Below are 16,613 nucleotides of genomic sequence, written 5' to 3'. Positions count from 1 at the left end.
TTTGCCTGGCTCATCCTCGAGTATGTTATGAATGGTTCAAGGGTTCAAGAGGCTACCAGGAAGCATGGAGCCAACCTGGACTGTCCTATTGTAAAAGAAAACAGTTGTTGAAATGTTCAGTCTAAAACAGAAGCATCTGTGCTTTTAGAGTTTTTTTCCCTTTGTTTTATTGTTGTTCTTTTTCCAAATTAAGCAATCTGTGTTAGCGTTCACTTAGAACAATATTAATGAGAAAGAAATTGCCATACTGAGAACAGTTGCATAAAGCATGGCCTTTCCTGACCTGAGTCACTACTTGCCATTTCCAGTAATGGGAGGTGAGCGCACCATGTGTGTCTAAACTAACAACTGGTGTACTCTGTGTTGCATATATGTTTCTTATTTAGTTTATTAAAGTTCTAATTTATCATTGTTCAGATTCCTTTTTACTTTATTCCCTTTTTCCCAAGTTGAAAGAAAGCGCAATATGATTTCCCAACCACCTAACATTTAGGCATCAACCAGCTACTAAAACATAAAACCTGAAATAACTAGCCAAGATTTCTTGACATACTAGCAGACATTATAGAGGCACAGTGACATCCAAGCGACCTTCTACTGCTTAACGGAATATACAATAATAGGTTGAAATAGGTTACTGTAAATCTGCCAGTTTTGGCAGCCAATAATCTGATTTTGAATTTTGTATAAACATTTAAATGTTCTTGATTTTAAGCGCAGCAAAAAAAAAAGTTTACCAGAATTTTAACATCCCTAACATATACTGTATCAAATGTGCCTGGGAAATGAACTAGTGTCACAGGATAACACTACATGAAACTGCTTATTGAAGGATTTGTATAAAACATGATTACTTTTGAGAGTAAAGCTACACCGCACATTTGATGCAGAACAAAACTGGGGGCCTCGTGTATAAAACCTTGCTTGGATCCCATGCTAAAATGCTTCTTATGCTCAAAAGGCAAACAAAAAATTAAATTTATTAAACCATACATGCACCAAGTTGGAGTTCCTTTATAAATCTCAAATCAGCTAAAAACAGTGCCCATGCTTTCAGCCACTCTCCGTCACTGCCTGTCAGTAACTGTATGTATGTGCCATAAACACACCTGTTTTGAATATTAATGATCTAATTACCATACGAAATTGCCCGTGTTCTTGAGCAACCTCTTTACTACAGACCATGGAAGAACAGAGGAAAAAAGGGCAGAAAAAGATACTTCAGTGAATGTGAATTTGAGGTGTTACTGACTAAAGAAGAGAATCGCAAAAACATTCTTTTTCCTGATCTCTCTGCGGGAGTTATAAATGAAAGAAAAAAACAAAAAAAACAAGAGATGGAGCTGCTGAGTGGGAAGAGCAATGGCAATGTGCCCTCATGCAGTGCCCAGAGTGTGAATTGATGCAGGCTCTATGCACAGAACTGTGAGATATTAAGAGCATTCTCACGGAACCTGTAAACACATCTGCACAAGCTACTGTATTACAACTCAGAAAACCTTTGAGGGGCTGTACATCAGCATGCCGTCTGATGAGTCCAAGCACCGCTGTCTACCTTTTTAATGAACCAATGGTCTGTTTCCTCACCTATCATGTGCCAGAGTGCTTTATATTACATATCCCCTCTTTTGGTGTACCGTCTATCACAGAAAGATAATACAAGTTGTCTGAAATGTACTGTACTGAACTGTAATCCTATTAATTAGGCTTACTTACCAAGAAGCCAAAGCCAATCATTGCACACAGCATGAACCTGAAGCCTGCTTCCCACACTACTTTTGGAAAAAATAAAGGAATGGTGGGTTGAACTGCACAACATTAGTCAGACACATTTCATCCATCCATCCATCCATCCATTATCCAACCCGCTGAATCCGAACACAGGGTCACGGGGGTCTACTGGAGCCAATCCCAGCCAACACAGGGCACAAGGCAGGAACCAATCCCAGGCAGGGTGCCAACCCACCGCAGGACACACACAAACACACCCACACACCAAGCACACACTAGGGCCAATTCAGAATCGCCAGTCCACCTAACCTGCATGTCTTTGGACTGTGGGAGGAAACAGGAGCACCTGGAGGAAACCCACGCAGACACAGGGAGAACATGCAAACTCCACACAGGGAGGACCCGGGAATCGAACCCAGGTCTCCCAACTGCGAGGCAGCAGTGCTACCCACCATGCCACCGTGCCGCCAGACACATTTCAACATAGCATATTATCATTCTGTGATGGCACCTTTATTGCAGTGTGTGCAGTTAATTGCACCAATTACATTAGGAAAATCATCAATCTCTTGCCTTTGTTGATCTTGGCTTGCTCACCCTGATGGAGAGGACATTGCATGTATGTGGGTAGCATCTTAAGTATGCCACCCCATACAGTTTGCATGACGCAGCTCAGGGATGACTACAAGAGTTCCTGACCAGTCAGTCAGTTCACACTGAAAGTGCCTATTGCCAAACACCTTCCAGCACACAAGATTTCAGAGTCTGGCTCTTGGAAGTTTAAAATGGCTTATAAGCCAAAAGTTCATTGCAACACCAGAGAACTTGCTTTAGCCTGTCATTGGTGATATCCTCCATAAAAACCAACACACTCTATTTGTAGATAACTAAGGCAATTTAACATTATGTGTGTTCATTAGGTATTATTACCAACATTGAAGACAGCTGTTTTGAGATAATATGTCAATAAAATTGTGATATAATTAATTCAAGAACATCAGAATGTGACACACGCATCATTGAAATGTGAAATAACATGAGATTTTTTTACTTTATTCGTCCTGGTTCCTGGATTTGCTGAAATGCCAACATCAAGAAATCTGTGTAGGACTTCTGGATGGTGAAAACATCCCATACGTTTAAGACAATTTTCACATCATGTTTGTTTTATAAATGCAGATTTTTTGCAAATGATAAGGGCTTATGCATAGTACAAGAGGCCCCAGATTTTTTGGCACACTGACGTGAGTACTTTCGAACAACAAATCAAGGCAAACAGTTAACCCACCAGGAGAGTTGTTGAGTTGCAATTGGTTGAAAATAGAGAAAAGTTTTTCTAAGGTAACATCTGAAGTTATTCTTGTCTATCTATCTATTATAAGAAGAAATCCTGTCCCCTGTCCTGATAGTCTACAATACGTGATCTTTCTCGGAAGATCATTTAAAGACCCGCAAGACGAAAGAGACCTGCCACGGTGCGTCTCACGGGAACATAGAACGAGAGTCTTGCAAGACACACCCTACTTACAAGCAATATAAAAAAAAAAAACAAATCAGTAGTGTAAAGGCAGTCATGCAGCACACACAGCTCCAGGGCTCTCAGTGCATATAAAATGTATAAGGTCAATACGGTAGAAATGAAATGAATAGGGTAGAAATGAAACGTCGACAATTAAACGAAGAATAAAGAAAAGCGCGGAGAAAAGAGACTCAAATGCGTTGGACAGAAAAAAGAGCAAAAAAGAATAATCGAGGTGCAAATTCAGAAAATAAGGAAAGTAATTATCAGCCCGGAACAAGTGGAATTGAAAAAAAAGCACGTCCAATCCGGCTCAGAATTAAATGACAGTGAGTAAAAGACAAAGTACAGTAATCCCTCACTATATCGCGCTTCGACTTTCGCGGATTTTATATGTAAGCATATTTAAATATATATCGCAGATTTTTTGCTGGTTCGCGGATTTCTGCGGACTATGGCTCTTTTAATTTCTGTTACATGCTTCCTCAGTTGGTTTGCCCAGTTGATTTCATACAAGGGATGCTATTGGCAGATGGCTGAGAAGCTACCCAACTTACTTTTCTCTCTTGCTCTGACATTCTCTGCTCCTGATGGAGGGGGTGTGAGCATGGGGGCTGTTCGCACACCTAGACGATACGGACGCTCGTCTAAAAATGCTGAAAGATTACCTTCACGTTGCTCCCTTTTGTGCAGCTGCTTCGTGAAGCAACATGCTGCACAGTGCTTCGCATACTTAAAAGCTCGAAGGGCACGTATTGATTTTTGATTGTTTGTTTTTATCTGTCTCTCTCTCTCTCTCTCTCTGACATTCTCTGCTCCTGACGGAGGGGTGTGAGCTGCTGCCTTCCTTCAACAGCTTTGTGCCGCGGTGCTTCGCATACTTAAAAGCCAAACAGCCCTATTGATTTGTTTGCTTTTCTCTCTCTCTCTCTCTCTCTGATATTCTCTGCTCCTGACGCACACTCCTTTGAAGAGGAAGATATGTTTGCATTCTTTTAATTGTGAGACGGAACTGTCATCTCTGTCTTGTTATGGAGCACAGTTTAAACTTTTGAAAAAGAGACAAATGTTTGTTTGCAGTGTTTGAATAACGTTCCTGTCTCTCTACAACCTCCTGTGTTTCTGTGCAAATCTGTGACCCAAGCATGACAATATAAAAATAACCATATAAACATATGGTTTCTACTTCGCGGATTTTCACCTTTCGCGGGGGGTTCTGGAACGCAACCTGCGCGATGGAGGAGGGATTACTGTAGAACTTCATAGAGATGTTTACAAACATTGGCGCTAAACACATGCAGAGCAGGTTAGAGACTATGATACCAGGGAAATTAGAAAGGCTCAAAAAAAAAAAAAAAACCTTGGCGCTATACACATGTGGAGAAAGTTAAATGATATGAAAGTAGGAAAATTAGAAAATATAAAAAAGTAAACATCGCAGTAGCGCAAACAAACAAACTGCCTCATTTAGCTATGCACCAGTCTAACTTTGGTTTTGAAAAATAATTACTACATTATTGCACCTTAACACTTAATTCTACTTTATTCACATAATTTTACTTATTTATTATGTTCTACTATACTGTTATCTTTCAATCTATGACTTTTTGTTAATCTAACTGATATTCTTCTAACTTTGCACAGTTTTTGATAAGCAGATCAGGATGCATTTCACTGCGTGTTGTCCTGTATAACTATGCATGTGACAAATAAAGAATCTTGAGAATTTCAAAAACGGAGTTTACCGCACATGCATTTATTGGTTAATTTAATAGTGTATATATATTTATCTGTCTGCTTATTTAAAAAGCTACATTTACCCCAGAAGTCAAAAACGTTCTGTCTAGCCCTTGTACAAAAACCTACACAAAAGCTGGGGTATCACCTTGGTAACCCCATGTGCTTTTGGAACTGAGAGAGGAAAATAGCACGACTTTACAGACAGGAGTCCAATGCAGAACTCTACTTACTTTGTTACTTTGTAAAAAAAAAAAAAATAAATAAATAAAATGCTGATGATGTAGATTGTTTTGTCTGTGCTGAAATTCCAAACAGAGAAACCTATCCTGACCTCATTAAAAAGACTCAGCATATTGGGACTCGCAAGATTACAAATATTGTTTTTACAGAAGTTCTGAAATAAAAGTGAAACTAATGAAATAGCAACAATTCAAAGAAATCTTAAAAGTGTGTATCCGGAAAACCAAATTCGAGGGTTGGCGAGCGAAGCCCCCTAGTTATTAATATTTAGCAGACGGCTTTACCGAGGGCAATTTCAAAAGCATGCAAATTTGGTGTTAAGGGCAAAGCCAGAAACCTTGGAGAATAGACGAGTGGTTAGAAAGAAATAATGGGGAAGAAAGAGCGGTTTATTTTTTAAGTTTAATTTCTGCTTCTTTTTATTTTGGCAGATGATTTTATAATAATGGAGCAGCAAGACGTTCTTCTGATGACTGTGCATCTGCTGGCAAACCCTGGGGAATCCTTTCTTTTGCAACAGACTCTCAACCATCTATTGAAATGTGTCAGTCCTGACATCCACCTGTTTAGAGTGTCGGAACGTGCTGTGCCAGTGAAGCACAGTAAGTATGAAGCCTGCAAAAGGTCTTCCTCATACCCTTCCTTGTCCATCATACTTTTCCTTCATGAGGATTTCGGTGAAGAGCGAATCTTGCAGGTGCATGATTTTTTTCAGCATTTGCCTTGGCAGTACCATCACAGTGAAAGTGCAGGTGGGAAGATGGTCCCATTCTTGATCTCCAGTCAGGATTTTTACAGTCTGGATGTAGACATGCCAGTGTGGGCTGTACGTCAAGTTCACTATGGAAGTGAGATAGTTCGTGTCACGTTGTACTGTAGTTATGACAATTATGATGATACCGTAAGGATGTATGAGACAATCCTCCAAAGGGAGGCCACCTCCCAAAAACTGGGATTCTGCTATTTCACTTTATATTCAAACAGTTCATTGTCTATCCAGCTGTCCTTAAAACAGCTGCCTCCAGGAGTTTCTGTTGAGTTGAAAGAATCTGCTGTGCTCCAGTTTAGGGTGCAAGAGATTGGTCAGCTGGTGCCTCTTCTTCCTCACCCCTGTTCTCCTATCAGCAGTACAAGATGGCAAACGGAGGATTATGATGGAAACAAAATTATTTTTCAGGTAATTTAAATTGACTATTTAATTCCTTTTTGGGAAACTGACTTTTGTTGTAATTGATTATTACAGAAGCATTAAAATCCAAAAAAACAAAAAGGAGACACAGTGCAAGTGAAGGAGTAAAAAGTAGAAAATATAGGAAGGCAATGAACGGTGAGATATAGAAACAGAAAAATAAATTGATGCTATGCAAATAAATGCAAAACAGTACCTCTTGTTAATGTTCTCAGAATTTATATATGCATTGTAACCCAATTAAGACAAAGGAAAGGTAGGCAACAACATCCTTGGGGTCACCAAGTCTTCCAAGTGTGACATTCGAAGATTCTGTTTTATGACTATATACTAAACTCTGTAACTACTTGCCAGCCTTTTGGATGCAACCTTTCCAAGTTCTCAGTGCCAGTTACCCTTTACATTTATGCAGTTAGGAACATGAAATACTCTCATAAAGAATTCAACCAAGCCTACCATGCATCAGCAAACAGCCCCAGCACACACACACTTTCACTTAGACAGTGCAAGTGACCATTTTTATTATCTTCTAGCATCATACACAATGGACGTCAAAAGCCTGTTGAATTTCTGAAAAGTAATAGTTAGAGAGTTTACACCTTTATGCATCCAAGGTATTGAAAGTTAAAGAGATTGCACTCTGTGATAACCACTGAGAATACTCTCCTAATAGATTACATCTCATTTATTTTTCCAGGTGAAAGGAAATGCAAGGTCTTACCACAAAAGGAGTATGGCATTTGAAGTAAGCAGTACCTCTGTTGTTTCTGTGTCCACACAAGGACGTCAGATGTGCGATCATGCTGCTTTCCCATATAACGTAAATTGGCATTCCAAGAACAAAGTACATCATAGCTCGGGATTGAACTCGAGCCACATGAAACCTTGTGCGAATTTACAGACGAGTGACACAACGAGACAAAGCGAATATGTACGCTCGGACAGCTGTAGCAGTACTCCGCAAAGCAGCTCCTGCTACTCCTCTCAAAGAAGTAGCCCTGCAACTCTGTCAAGACTTGAGCTCACTTTTGAAGGAGGTAGCAGCACAGGCGCAACTGGTTATAATGTCGCAGACTCCAGACACTGCCTTAGCACTTTACAAGAATCTGAGATGAATGTTGACACGGGCTTTATGGTGGCGGACACAGCCACCTCAGGACAAACAAAGTGTCCCTTCAATGGATTTTCGAAGGATGTCCTAGATAGCTTGCCTGATGCCCGATGCTCTGCTGCAGCCAGCTCGATGGCTTGCTCAGTGCCTTCTTCAAGGAAGTATCCAAATGGTATTGCTGCTTCTGTTGGTTTTCAACAGCAAATGAATATTTTTCCTCAGAGCCAAACACAAAAAAATGAAGAGGAGGATGAATTTTTTATTTAAAGACAATATAATTTAAAACAAACCATAAAGATGTCCCAAATATTTGGGCTCGGAAATGGGATAATACACACGTATTGCTGAGATGGTGTGAGGTGGTTAGGGTAGATGTGCCAGCGATACATGTTGCACTTTGATAAGTAGCACAAAGTTCTGCTTCCATTTAGTCAATAAGATGATGAAAGATGGGACCCCTTTATATATTGGGTCATGTAGGAACAGCAGAGAGCAGGTTGGAGTCTGGTTGGGTCATGTTCTTCCTCCAGGCCAACAACATTTAAACTCTGGAAAAGTCAGATGAACGTGTGACTTCACTGGTTTTACTTACACTTCCCCCTCTGTTTCTTCTACATTAGTCTGCAGATCAAGCCAAATGGTCACACTCCTGATAACGCCTAAAAAGCAAATCAATCCTAAGGGCACTAATCTGTATCAGTACTTTACAAAGATAGTCACACATCATAAGTTACTAAGTATTGCTGTGAGGACAACCAAATTTCGACAGTTTACAAAAGTTATGCAAACTGAGATTGAAGGGATAAGTTTGGCAGAATGAAATATTCTTGAAACATTATGTTCAAAGGTCTTCAACAATGGCAATTCAAGGAAGCATTGAGGAACCCAAGAAAAAAAATTGTGCTTTACGAAATCAATTGCTAAATTGAATACTACATGCATATATTGCATAGTGCTAATTTCTTGTCATTGCTTGTGTTGCCAAACACATTAATATTACAGGATTGTTTTTTACTTTTTTTTTTTTTTTACAGATTGAATTAACTAAAATCATTCTTTAACTGCATTGGAAGCTTTACATTAGAAAAAGCGCACTGCAGAAAATCTGAAAAATGTCCATTTATTTTTTGTCCACAGTTTAATTTGCATCCTTGTTTTGACTGTATTAGTGTAACTCATTCCAAAGTATTTTACTGTGCACTCGTTCACATTGTTCTTCTGGTTTTTTTTGGCCAAAACCATTTCAAAAATGTGTTAACAAAGAATATTATTTATTGATTAATTTATTTCAATAAAAGAAACCACTGTTGTTTGTTTGTTAGTTGTCAACAGATGGCAATCTAGTATATCTGCCTAAAAATAACGTAATGCAAGCAAGAAAAGCAAAATTACTCCCATATTAACAAATGCCTCATTTTCCACCTTAACTGTTTTATTTATTTTTCTTAACTGTGCATCTGAAATGGATTTATAAGTGTCTGGCAAAGTATGGATAATGTATCTGTTATGAAATAGATTGTGTGGAGATTTGTTTGAACCGTTTACTCCACTCACATTACTAACTAATAAATATTTTTTTTCTGTAATGCTCTTTATCCTTCCGTTATGTTGAGTCATGCTTGCCTATCCAACCAACTTACCAGACCCAATGTCAGTTTTACTTTGCAAAGACAGTGATCAGTGATCAGGAAATGACATGTACTGTAGGTGTGGATGACAAACTCTAAGAAGATATGCAGTACAAGAGTGGAAAACCACAGACTGCTGGCCATATCCTCACAATTGAGTTCAACTATCAAGCAAGTCTTCAAATGGCTTGCTGGACTTGCTGCAAATGTCGCACAGTAAGTGGATGGGGTGATTCAGATGCTGTTGTGTGCCATTTACATATAACATGGATGTACTGTAATAGGTCCATAGGAAAAACAGACAACGGCCCAACCCCCTGTCTCACTTAAAGATATTCACACTTGCAAATAATTAGTATGGAATTATCAAACAACAAGGCAGAGTGGGTGTAAATCCAAAGGAATATAAGGCAACATGCAAAAAAACATTCAAATGTTACACACAAGGCAAAATGTACCCTATGTCCAAGCATGGTAAGGTTGCATTATGGGCACTTTCATCATAATGTGTTTGTCATTTAACTTTAAATCTAAATTTTTGCATTTCTAATTTTGTAAACTAAGTTTAATAGCACAATTCTTGTTTCATAATTTTATTGTAATCCACCATAAATATCACTGATGTACACACAGATATTCTAACAGTGCAAAAAAGAGAAGATGCATATTCACTGAAATGAAATATTGCTGTATTGGACATTATACAGTTACAATCAAACTCTAAAACAACCCTGATCATGAGCGAGAATTCAGACGTGTAACTCTATTTATGATACAGTTAGTGTGCAATTTTGTAAAAAGGTTGCCCTTTGATTGATAATCTGAATCAAATATACTACCCAGCACTAGAGTCCTGGGTATTAGGTGCCATGTTTTTGTCAATGTCACATTTCCCTTGGCAGTGCAATGTGGGAAATGCCTCCAGGCATGTCTAATCCAGACCTGGAAGACACTTGCTGTTATTGTCCTACAACCCTCAGTCATAGCACTGAACATAAGAAATTGTTTGTAAGGGCAGTGGTCATAAACCTTCCATCTACAGCTCCAGGGGTTCTGTACAATAGCTTACTCTGCACTCTGACCTTCAAAGGGCATGCAAAAAGACAATTTCCCCTCAGGGATTAATAAAATGTACCAAAAAAAAAATACAAGCAGAAACAATCTCCTCGGTAGGATTAAGGAATGGCAATTGTGAAGGAAAGAATTCAATGGGCATGCATGGATGAGTCCTGAACCACTTCACCACTGTAGATGAGTCATGGAATGGGAAATCCCATATAACTACATAAAGTGAGCCACTGACCCCAGCATTCTGTCTCCATTCTATCTCGTGTCACTTTTCAGGGAGTGGATGTGGAGATGGTCCACCCCTACAAGTATTTGGGGGTCCACATCAATGACAGGTTGGAATCATAACACAGAGGAACTATACAGGAAAGGGCAGAGGAGGCTCTTTTCCCTTAGGAAACTGTGCTCCTTTAATGTGGGAAGCAACATCCTTTACATCTTCTGCAAATCTGTTACGGCCAGTGCGATTTTCTACACTGTGGTGCTGGTGACATAACCTTAAGAGAGGCCTACCAAAACAACAAGATAATTAAAGGGCAGGTTCAGTCATGGGACACACTCTGCGTCTGCTGGAGGTTGTAGCAAAGGAGAGAATTAATACAAAACTGAGTGCCATTATGAACAATGCTGCACATCTCCTCTCCGATACACTAACACTGAGGACTTTCAGTCAACAAAATATTCAGAAGAAGTGTGTCAGCAAAAGCTACAAGGGCTGCTATATACCAACAGCAATATGCCTGCATAATGCCTCATTGTGACTGGAACTGCCAAGTCGTAAGTTTTCCTTTTTTTAAAAACTAGGGGGCTCTGCCCCCTTCTCGCTTCGCTTTCCAACCCCCGGGCGGGCACTATGCGCTAGCCACTTCTCAGATCTGCCACTCACGTATGGGGAAGTGGATGTACAGTTTAAACAGATTATTTTCATGGGAATTGTTACATATGCATAATAGAACTAACTATTTTACATTACAGCGAGTAATTAACCATAGTAAAGAATGGTAAAATGTAATAAATTGAAAGAAAATTGTTTCACTTTTACTGTATAACTTCAGTAAAAAATATTTTTTTAATTAACTTTTCATCAATATCGCATTGAATTTTGATTCTTTGTTTGGACTTCCATCGTGACAACGCAAACTATAACTGCCCCTGAGTGAATATCGTTTCTTTCTCTCTAAAAAATAAACCGACTTTTTCAAATGTTTGTCCCTGTGATTTGTTAATTGTTATAGCAAAAGCTATTCTATCAGGAAACTGTTAATGTTTTAATACGAATGGCATATCAAGATCTCCTTTGGTGTCTAATGTTATCCGCAGAAGATGTACTACATTACCTTTCTTGTTACCTGTTAAAATTTTATATGTCAGAATTGTTCGACAGCATAGTCTATTGATATGCATTTAACCAATTTGCTGTGTAAACGATCGACTATCCATCCATCCATTTTCCAACCCGCTGAATCCGAACACAAGGTCACGGGGGTTCTGCTGGAGCCAATCCCAGCCAACACAGGGCACAAGGCAGGAACCAATCCAGAGCAGAGCACCAACCCACCGCAGGACACACACACACACACACACCAAGCACACACTAGGGCCAATTTAGAATCGCCAATCCACCTAACCTGCATGTCTTTGGACTGTGGGAGGAAACCAGAGCGCCCGGAGGAAACCCACGCAGACACGGGGAGAACATGCAAACTCCACGCAGGGAGGACCCGGGAAGCGAACCCGGGTCTCCCAACTGCGAGGCAGCAGCGCTACCCACTGCGCCACGTGCCGCCCCCGATCGACTATTTTCGCGTTAATTCCTTTGACTTCATTGTTTCTCGGTGCTAGGATTGCCCGTGTACTCATTTTTTCTGTTGATAACCCTTTGGGATGAAATTCTTCAATAAGATTTGGACATAATAAGTCTTCTTTTATGGAGAACTTAAAATGAGGAAAACGTAAAAATTTATAAGAGCCGAGAGTGCAGGAACTGTGTCTGACAAAAGCATTGACACGAATGAGAGGTGAGATTACCATGTGTGTGGGCCATTAACTTAAATGGTTGAGAGGAGGGCGGGACTTGAAAAAATCTCTTGACAATAGTATCTAGTTAATATATATATAATATAAAATTAATATATAAATGAATGTATGTATTCAGTTATTTATTTAAAGAGCTTCTGTAAAAAGTCCACCGAGGATAAATAAAGTTCTATCTGTCTGTCTTCAAGTGACAACACATGGCTGATGCAGCAGTGAAACAGAATGGCATGTACCTTCGCAGTACCATTCCTGGATTCCCATAAGATTATTTGAGGTGATGCCTTTTAAAAATTGTTGTAGCCATCTGCTACTCGGTAAGACTTGGATGTGCAAACTAAGATGATGATCTACACCAGACAAACAAAAACTACAGCACATATAAAGCTGCATTGTAAAGACATTTAAGGCTAATCACAGACGGCAACAGATGGTTATCATAGAAATACAGTAAATCTTTGTGACAAGTTTTTGCTCAGATTAAGGTAATGGGTCATCAGAAACTGTTGCTGCAAAAAAATACTAGCTAAAGAATGAGCCTGGAGTTCTCATTAGAAATTAACTTCCAAATGGGCATCCTTTATTACTCCTGGCCAGTGAAGCCATGCCAAAAGAGCTGCACAGTTCTCTTTAGCATAACCAGATAGTTTTGAGAACAGTTTCTTACATCATTTAGGTTAATTTACATAACATTTAAATATATTTTAATTTACTCCAACACACAGATAAATGGTATATTCTAGTAACATCCCTTATACCAGTAACTATTATGTGAAGTCCCAAATTAATTAAACATATTAAAAGGCATGGCTAGATATTTGGTTGAAAGAAATAAGACTTCTTCACTATAATCTGATAGGTAGATACTTTATTAATCCCAAGGGGAAATTCTTATTGTTATTATTACTATAATTAATATTCTTATTGTTATCAGAGAACAAAATGTAAAGTTAAATGTTACATGGCCTCTTTTTCTAATTTAAATGTGCTAGTACAAATGTCAGGATGTCCTAGTTAAACAGGCAGGCAGTTTCAAGAATGTTCTCTCTTACGCTGTGCAAACAGAAACTGGCATAAAGTCAGGATCCACACAGCGGGAGATGGCAGTTCATCACAAAACACATCTAGCCATATCACAATGGCTTCATTTAGATGCCAATCAACTTGATGACATGCCTTTAGGCTGAAGGAGTAAAACACACTGGAAAATTAATAACATGCAACATTCATTCAGCAGTCCAATCTAGAAAGAAAAAAGAGAATTTAACTACCGGGCATCACATTAAAATTATGAGATTTCTAAGGCAGATTGGATCACAAGATGAATAAAATCCAGAATGGCTAACTCTTCTTCTGCTGCTTAATTCTCAGTTCATTAACATAGTGGACAAGACATTTCAGTGGATGGTATTAAGTATGGTAAGAGTAAAGACTATCATCATTAATGCTAGATTAAGCGTCTAATCTACCTTGAGAGAGAATTAAAAGCTCTCTGTCTTAAAGTCAAGTGATCTCATAATATAGACACATTGTTCTGTTCACTGCTGCTGAAGTTCTGGTTTTACTTCCTGAGAATAAAAAACACTGAAGCATAAAAGTGTACCACAGAGTTACTTCAGACTGTCTGTTAAAAGGTTTAATTACTCTTGACCTTTCCTTTTCATTTCTGTTAAATTTAGCAAGCTCATTAAAAGACACATTTCATATATGATGTGCACTGTAACAGGGCACTTCTGTTTACCATCTGACCTCGAAATTAAAGCCAGATTCATAATACTGTATATCGAGAACATTGAGCTCATGGAACTCAAAAGCTCAAAAATCATTCAGGCTAATAAGGTAAGGGAATAGTACAAAAGTTCAGACTTCTTCCAATAGCCAGTCCCCCACAATATCCCTACTGCATTAACTTCTACTACCTCATTTAGTATAGCCAGTGATGAGTCCATCTCAGAGTATGAGTATGAGCTGCCCATAACTGATGAGCAAGTGAGAAGAAAACTGAGGTGGATATACATAGGGAAAGCCACAGGACTGGATGGAATTAGATCTTAGATTAGTAAGGCGGGTGCTTCACCAATTTGGAGGTATCCTCTGTTACTTGTTCAGTCTATTACTTTGGCTTCAGAAAGTGCTGCTGCTGTGGTATTGTTTCAGTTCCAATGAAGGCAGGTACATCTTCATCTAATGACTATAGATCAGTGGCCATTGGGTCTCACGTCATGAAGAAGGCTGGACTCTTGCGAAAGACCACTTGGACTCACTGCAGTTTACTGATTGGACAAAGATTGGAATGGAAGATTCAATTATCTATCTTCTCCAGAAGGCTTATTCTTTTATGGGCACAGCTGGCAGCACTGTGAAAATTATATTTTTTTTATTTCTACAGTGTCTTCAGCTTCTGTAAAAAGCCAACTTTCCCTTTGCAACTAATAAAGTACTATCTATCTGTGAAGACAATGGGAGGTATTGTAACTGATGTTCTAGAATATCCCACAGATTCTCTATTTGAGACATAAGGCAGGATGCTGTTGTACAATGACAATCCTGCTTGGAAAGGTTGTATGAAAGAGGAGCAGATCACCTTAATATACAGTATATAACTAGTCACTGTTAACAAGCAGCAGAGGAAACTGCTTATTATACTGTAGGTTGTTGGTGTCCCACAACATGAAAACTTTCTAATATCACTTAAAGCAAATTGTCATGCAAAGCTAATAATTATCATATCTGTCTATGCACAACTCACACACGGGTTTTCCAGCAAATCTGACCAGTTATTGGTTGCATCTACTTTACTGTCACAGTATATACTGTATATATAGAATTTATATACAAAATATGTCTACACAAACTAATCTTTGATTTCAAAAGGTAAAGTAATTCTAATTTATATAGAGAATTAAAATAAAGAAAAACAGCAAGCTGTCGGGATTTTAAAGTTGTTGATTCATTTTACTAAGAGTGGAACTGAATCAAACTTCCTTAAGAAGTGACTCTGTAACACACAAGGAGTCAACGATCGGACTTTAATTGTTGAAAATTCAAAAGGCATTAAATAATGTTCCACTGTTGACTATGAGTATTTCAGAATAGAAACATAATGATGTAAACGAATGAATTATTTGAACATTGTGAGCAGGTATGCAAGTGAGGGTATGTTTTCTCGGAAAATTGGAAATTTCCCAGGAGCACATTAATAGAATGGAGAATCACCAAGACTCTTCCTAGAGCAGGCCAACTTTCTGAACTGAATCAATGACAGATGGAGATCAAGCAGAGAAAATAAAAATAAGTTCTCTGCCAAAGACTGGAGAACTTGTCCAGATGATGCCATTTGCCATGCTAGATGTAAAACATTCCATGCAATAGCACACTAAATACTATAAAACCATGCTGCCTAAGATATTCCATTCTACATGAAACCAATGGTATAATTCTTCATGAGTAAATACCAAGCAGAGTGTCCTTCATATAAAACGTGAGAATGTATTTTAATAGATTAAAACTGAGGCATTTGACTAAGGGAGGAATTAATGGAAATAGATTCTTAAGGAGAACCGCCAGAATAGTTCAATGTTTTGTAGGCCTAATAAAGCCTGTTTGAAAATGAGTATTGGAGTTTGGTTCTGTCTTGGTAAATCAAAAGGAACAATGGTCATGTATGTAAATTCTTCTAAACCACAGATTTAAGATAATTCAATCCATTTTCTTACCCACCAAGAACGCATCAAATGGTGCCAGCACCTGTCCTGGTGGCACTGCACATAAGGTAGGAAGCAGAGGGGATGCAATTCCAGTCCATTGCAGGTCACACTCAGGCAAACGTCCTGGACTAATTTAGAGCAGCTAACCATCTTCAGCTATGTGTCATATCTCAGCTGGGGATCCTACCATGCCTGGAGTTTAAATTCATGTTTTATGTCTCTTTTGTTGTTTCTCGACTCTTTTATTGATGTTGATTATGTGCACAATTATTTATTATTTATTTTTGATTTTGTCGATGTATATAAGCTGTCATTGTTATATTCTATGAATTTTGTGGGAGTCCCACCAGAGATGGGATAATCCTCTTCTCTATAAATCCAGATGGATTTCCACAGTTCCTGGCGGTTAATTTAGAATGCACATAAAAGAGGTGAGTGCTTATGCCTTTTGTGAATTCACATGTGATTTATGGTTACTGGATTTTTGACACTTTGCTTTGTATTTCAATTATTCTTGGGATTTCGTATTGGGACTATTAGTTGTATAGGGCCGATTTATTATTTTTGGTAAATTGTATTGCCTTTGTGCTCTATGAAATTTCATTGTTAATGAAGAATATTTTTTGTGAAGATTAAATCTTAAAGA

General features: G+C 38.5%; 1 protein-coding gene across 1 annotated transcript in view; it reads left to right on the top strand.

Annotated features, from left to right (window-relative positions):
- The window catches only part of LOC114646296 (protein FAM124B), a 29,814-nt gene extending 20,755 nt beyond the window's left edge, over window positions 1–9,059 (top strand). The window contains exons 3-4 of the mRNA XM_028794424.2: window positions 5,662–6,407; window positions 7,117–9,059. Coding sequence (XP_028650257.2) covers window positions 5,662–6,407; window positions 7,117–7,797 — 1,427 coding nt within the window. The 3' untranslated portion in view covers window positions 7,798–9,059. The remainder of the gene's footprint in view (window positions 1–5,661; window positions 6,408–7,116) is intronic.
- The last annotated feature ends 7,554 nt before the right edge of the window (window positions 9,060–16,613 follow it).

Source organism: Erpetoichthys calabaricus, chromosome 2, assembly GCF_900747795.2.
Source record: "Erpetoichthys calabaricus chromosome 2, fErpCal1.3, whole genome shotgun sequence".
Classification (NCBI taxonomy): Eukaryota; Metazoa; Chordata; class Cladistia; order Polypteriformes; family Polypteridae; genus Erpetoichthys; species Erpetoichthys calabaricus.
This window is presented reverse-complemented; position numbering and strand designations above follow the sequence as displayed.